Genomic DNA, 6,000 nt, shown 5'->3' with positions numbered 1-6,000 from the left:
AGGAAGCTTTGTACGTAAGAGGTAGATTAGGAAGAGTGGATGGAAAGATTAAGTTTCTGCAGAATATCAGTATATGTTAGGTCACTTCTGCTTGCATAAAGCCTAGAAAGAAGCATGAATCATAGTAATCCCTTCAGGATATAGATATACGCCACCTATTATGTCCATTTGGAAGGCTTCAGTTGTGCTGCTCTCTTGTAGTACATATTAACTACTTGTCTTTTTAATTCATAAATCAGCTAATACATTAGTCATCTCCACCAGAAATTACTCACTTTTTGCCACTTTTCCCCTCAGGATGGCTTCACTGAGTCCTCTGGAGACTTGATTCCCTTTATCTCCTTTCGGGTCTCTTTCTGCTTGTCTCACCTTTGTGAGTGCCTTATGTCATGGTAACGATCCCTTCAGCTAAGGCGAGCTGGACTCTGCTCCCTGTGGAACCGTCAGAGCTATCAGCCTGCTGGGAAGTTGCTCCTTCAGTCCTGGTGGTGAACAAACTTGATCTGTAGAGCTGCCAACTCCAGTAGGAGGGAGCACGTCTGGCTTATTGCTGTTGACACACATCAGCTCTGGTTGAGTTGAAAACAAAATTCTGTATGAATGTGAACAAATTTCCAGATTCAGGAAAAAAAAACCGAAGAGGCTGAGTCGGTATTCTGGAGGGGCAGGTACTTCATCTTCATGTCCTATGTGAAAGAACTGCGGTATCGCTGGCACTGCTTATGCCTAAAGTTCCCTCAAAACCTTGAGATTAATCTAAAAAAAATAATTTTTTGAATCTAGGTGTACATTTTTTGAAGTTGTTTTGTTTTCTGAACCCTGTTTTGGGGGAGACTGTGAGTATTAGCACTGTGCTGTCTCCCAAATAAGTAGTGAGTTTTTTACTACCTTAAGAAATTCCTATATCTACACCTGTCCACATGTTCTCTGAGGCCAGTTCCCAACAGTTTTATTCCCGTTTCCTAAATCAGCTGTATCCCCGTGTACCTTTTGTTCTCCAGGCCTGCAAATGCAGATGGAGCAGGATTCTCAATTGCCTCATTCTCTCAAGACAGGTGCACAGAACCTCATGCCTTTACCATTTTCTCAGGTGGAGTGCATAGAACAATTGGTTTGGATAAAATTTTTCATTAAGAATTGTTGTTTTGAAAAGTCAACCCAAAATGAGATTGCAAAACAAGGTGAAACAAGACTGATAAATATTTTAGTTTTGTTGTGCTGACAGGTGTAACCATTGCTATCATAGAGCTGTCATGGGTACAGATTCAATGTGTGATTTAAACATGCATAATTTTAGACAAATGTTTTTGTATTTTGCTGCCTTAGGGATGTAATAAATAAAATAAAGACTTTGAAGGCCAGGGAAGAGACTGACACCGATACTGAATGGATGTTGAATCAGGGAAAGGTTTATCTGAATGAAGTTTGCTTCTTACTCTGACTTTAGAAGTGTTATGAGATTATAGATAAATGGAGTGTGTGTTTTTCTAAAAATATGTGTATTTTTCTGTTTTAAAGTTGGTAATTTTTTTTTTATTCAAATGAATGATTAAACTGCATTTGGCTGACTTACGTGAGGAGGGTGATCACAGTGTAGACCCTTTCTTTTTGCATACCCAGGCACGTTATCTGGAAAATTGGAGAATGTGTTGACTGTTCTAGGTTGTTATGAGGTTACAAGACATGAAATAAAGCCTTGGAAATGGATCTACAAAAGATGTAAGTTGAATTTTGTGTTTTGGTATCAAGGGATTGTTAATGGTCATACTCTTGCTACATTTATGTCTGCACTGTAAATCCCTGACTGGTACTAACAATTCAGCCTGTAAGCCACCCTAGTATAAAGTTTAGTATAAGAAGCGTTTTTCATTACTGTGGAATTTTTTTAGTGTTAGTCACTAAATCATTCTAATTTGTCAATACCTATTTTTGTTTAATTAAAAAGTATGGGTTTATGTTAGATTTAAAATTATCTAGCATGTAATCTTGATGGTAGCTTTGCAAAGCCTCTTGCGATATCTTTTTCTAAGAATTTCGTTTGTTGTATGGTGTTCTCCAGTTTATAATTTTCCAGCTACCAAAACCTGTGTATGAGTCAGTTTCATTCTCACAAGCTTGTCCCTTTCTGGTTGTCGTGCGTTGGTCTGGGTACAACACAAATGGGAGATTCTGCCACATGCAAATGTGACGCCTTTTCAAATGTGTTAGTAGGGTTTGTTGATCAAAACATTATCTTGATAACTGCCCATATAGAATGTTTGGCAACGTGAATTAGTTCTTGGAAGAGACTTTCTGAAGTAGAGGAGGAAATCAGGAACACAGTTCAAACTGGAAAATGGAGAACAAGATCCCAGACTTTGTTGACAAAACTAACACTTATCTCTGTAGAGTGCATTAAAGCATAAGGAGAAAAAAATCCAAGCAAAAAACCCTACAGCTGACTTCTAATAGAATTGGCACTCCTGAAGCCATGAGCTTTCTTTGAAAATGGTTCCACATACTGATCTTGGTTATCTTTCTTAATAATCTAGTGGTTTAAAGCAAGACCTGTGTTTTTACAACTATATGTAAGCAGGTGTCCATATGTGTAAGTGAACGCACCAAAACTTTACAGCTTCTATAACATGGAGGAGGAGTCATGGGGGAAATAAAATTAATTGACAAACTCACAACGTGGCAACAAACGTCAATGCAGCCCTTTGGAGTTCTTTCAATTGCGTTTTAGGTATCTTTGTTTTGCTTCTCACAGAGACCTAATCTTGGAAGGCTAGAACTTCTGTGCAAAGCAGCTGGAATTAGTAAGTACTAGAACCACTGCTGACTTGGTTGCATCCTCCAACATGTCCAATCCTCAGTAAGTACCATATGAGGATAGTTATAATGTCTTTTAAATAGAAGGAAGCAGGTTGCTACCTGTTAGAGAATGATGTTGTGACATCAAGAGGGTTCTATCAGTATTACTGGAAGGAAAAGTTGATTTTTTTTTTTTTCTGAGAATGAGCAGTAGGATTTGATCAGTTGTCTAAAGAGTATGAATTAGAAAAAACATGAATGCTGTGAGCATGTCTTGTGTTGCTGACAGCCAGATGCTGAAAACTAGTATGCTGTATTATTTTCAGATCCATATGTCTTTTTTTCTTTCCTGTCACCAAAGTTGTTCACCACACTAGTTTGTTGATTTGTTTGTTTTTCTTTTGGTCAAATAAGACAATGTCTGTCTCTTAGTCTAAGAATACAGGAGGTAATACTGTTGGGAGAGGAAAGGCTGCACCAACCCATTTCCTTTGTAATACTGGAAGCTGGATCATTGTATACCCTTTCGTGCAAAACTGAATCAGCTCAAGCTTGTAAATGTCCATAGGACGGCACTAAAGATAAAAATCAAAGAAAGAAAATTCTTGTTAAAATTAGCTCCTTTCTCTGGGCTTCTGATTTCAGTTTACAGAGGAATACAGGTCTGTTGGAAATGAAAGATTCTCATTACTTTCCATTGTTAGTTAAGCAAAAAATAAAATGAACCTTTAGGTTGTTCAGGTAGTACTTCCTTTTACTTATACTTTTTGCCATAGTGTGACACAGTTGCAACCTTTCCCTGCCAAGTGCTTGAGACATAACAGCGTTTTCTGATTTTTAAAATTAGTTTCTTATGTAATGCTGGCAGCAGTTAGCTCTTTTTAACTTAGGAATTATGTTTTCTGTCCAAAAGAGTTAGTCTAATGGTGAGGCTCGGATCAATAGAATCTTTCTGTAGAATTTTAGTTCCTTCACCCACATCCCCAGACTCACATGAAGAACTTGTCTCAACTATTCTTTTTTTTTTGGGGGGGGGGGGGGAAAAGGGGGTGAGGCTCGGATCAATAGAATCTTTCTGTAGAATTTTAGTTCCTTCACCCACATCCCCAGACTCACATGAAGAACTTGTCTCAACTATTTTTTTTTTTTTGGGGGGGGGGGGGAAAAAGGGGTACTCAGGTTGCTTGAATAGCTGGAAGGTTTTAATAAGCTTCTTTAAAACAAAATCACCAATGGGTCTTTTGCTGTCAAAGGGAAATTGGGTGCTAAGCACTCGTAATATATCCCTTCACTCCTGCTGGTGAAAACCTCTGACAAGCAGCCTGAGATTTCTTCAGGAGTTAAGCTCCCCTGAATGAAAGCTAGAGAAGTTGATGTTTTTACATACTCGGAATCAAATGGAGCAAGAAGCTTTCACAGGTTACTGCAGAGGATCAGCCCCTGCTGGGGCTGGCATGCAGGCTGTCTCCTACAGGGCAGTCATCCTTTGCGTGCCCTAGATAACATGATAATGGACAAAGCTTTGAGTTTCTAGAGAAGTAGTATCTTGTATGTCATGTTCCACGTTGACAGCATAGGCAGATTCTGGTTTTACCTGCATGGTGTTCCCATTAGCCTTAGTGGGGTGGCGGAAGAATACATGATCAGATTTAGAAGCTGTGCAATCATTAGGATAATCTTTATAGAGCAGTCCATAATTCTTCTGAACCGTTGTTATTCTTTCAGAATTCCTTTGAAATAATTTTTATCAGAGTGATCCTTTCTGGTTGAATGAAACAAAGTTGCCATCCATCAAAACTATTTGCATATTGACCCGCAGTGGAAGAGGGGTCAAAGTGCATCCATTAATGAACAGTTGGTTGGTATATAATGATTAATAAGTTTAGCTATTCACTGCTCACTGATCTAACTTAGGAAGCAGTGAGCTTTTAGTTGGGGTGGTTATATGCCTTCTCTCTATTTTGCACGGATGTTTTGCTTTCAGAATCATGCATTGTTTCCATATTTGTTTATAACAAATCCATTCACATTTAGTGCTTTTGAAGCAGGTTCAGCAGAGTGAAATGCTGTTCCCCTTTGCTTGTGAGACTTCTGTTGATTGCAGTGGGATCTACAAAAGACGGGTTTGGAGAGATTTATCTGTACCCTCAGTGAGGACACCTCTCTCAATGACCTTACAAAGGGCTTTTAAGATGCTGGCTTTTTAGGATGCTGTGAAGTTCTTATCTCTAACTTTACTTTTACTTGCTTGCTTAGTTATACATATTTAAAAATATGATTAACTATGTGTGTGTGGAGAGAGGAGGTTTTTTATTTTGCTTATTACGTTTTCAGGCCTCCAATAGAAGGCGGTGTTTCAGAAGTTGAGATAATTTCACAACAAGTGGAAGAAGAAACCAAAAGCATTGCTCCTGTACAGCTTGTTAATTTTGCTTACCGAGATCTACCTTTAGCTGCACTTGATTTGTCTGTGGCTGGATCCCAGCTTTTGTCAAATTTGGATGAGGAGTACCAAAGAGAAGGGTAAGTACAAAGGACAGAATTTTGGTTTATAGTTTTAGGTTATAAGAATTTCATGACCTGTAAAAAAGGCAAACCTTCAGCTGGAGAAGAACAGCCAGTTATCCTCAAACTCCTTTTACAACCATTGTCACAGGCTGGGAGTGACCTTTTCTAATATAACTAATCTGTGGTGGTTTGGGGCTCTATAATTTTAAATGATTCATAGCTACTATTTGATGACAGTCTGGCAGCCTTCTGTCCAGCAAAACGAGACCAAGCAACTAGCCCATCAGACAAGCAAATGGCCTGGTGAAATCTCTTTGTGAAAGGCATTTATTTTAGGAGGGTTTCAAAATGACAAAGGGTTGACTGCTGTGATTGTTGTGCATAGTTCTGTAACTCCTGACCAAGTGATAATGACTTAGTAGTGTTGATTCCTGGACAGATTGTGTACTTTCCACAGAATAATTTGGATTACGTAGTTTGCTTATGTGAGAACATTGTCTTTGATAATGAATATACACGTTACTCTTGTTTTCGTAGAACAGCTGTTCCAGTTTTCTTGGAATGAAGGATCTTAATGAGTTCATAACATTTGCCCCAGTGTCAAGTTATGTATCATTGGTGTCTTACAGGACATTAGAAGTCATCTTTATACCTGATTCCAGCTTGAGGTGGCTGTAGGTAGACTGGTATACTAAATTT

The 6,000-nt window shown here is 38.5% G+C and overlaps 1 protein-coding gene across 1 annotated transcript in view; it reads left to right on the top strand.

The window, feature by feature from the left end:
* Positions 1–2,840: 2,840 nt before the first annotated feature.
* The window catches only part of LOC104488828 (chromosome unknown open reading frame, human C15orf27), a gene marked incomplete at its 3' end in the record, with an annotated part of 48,223 nt that continues 45,063 nt past the window's right edge, over positions 2,841–6,000 (top strand). Inside the window, exons 1-2 of the mRNA XM_010130912.1 lie at positions 2,841–2,854; positions 5,128–5,316. Of these exons, the coding sequence (XP_010129214.1) occupies positions 2,841–2,854; positions 5,128–5,316 (203 nt within the window). The remainder of the gene's footprint in view (positions 2,855–5,127; positions 5,317–6,000) is intronic.

The sequence above is a fragment of the Buceros rhinoceros genome, unplaced genomic scaffold, assembly GCF_000710305.1.
Source record: "Buceros rhinoceros silvestris isolate BGI_N320 unplaced genomic scaffold, ASM71030v1 scaffold39692, whole genome shotgun sequence".
In the NCBI taxonomy this organism is placed as follows: Eukaryota; Metazoa; Chordata; class Aves; order Bucerotiformes; family Bucerotidae; genus Buceros; species Buceros rhinoceros.
The sequence above is the reverse complement of the archived record's forward strand: the minus strand, read 5'-3'. Positions and strand labels throughout refer to the sequence as shown.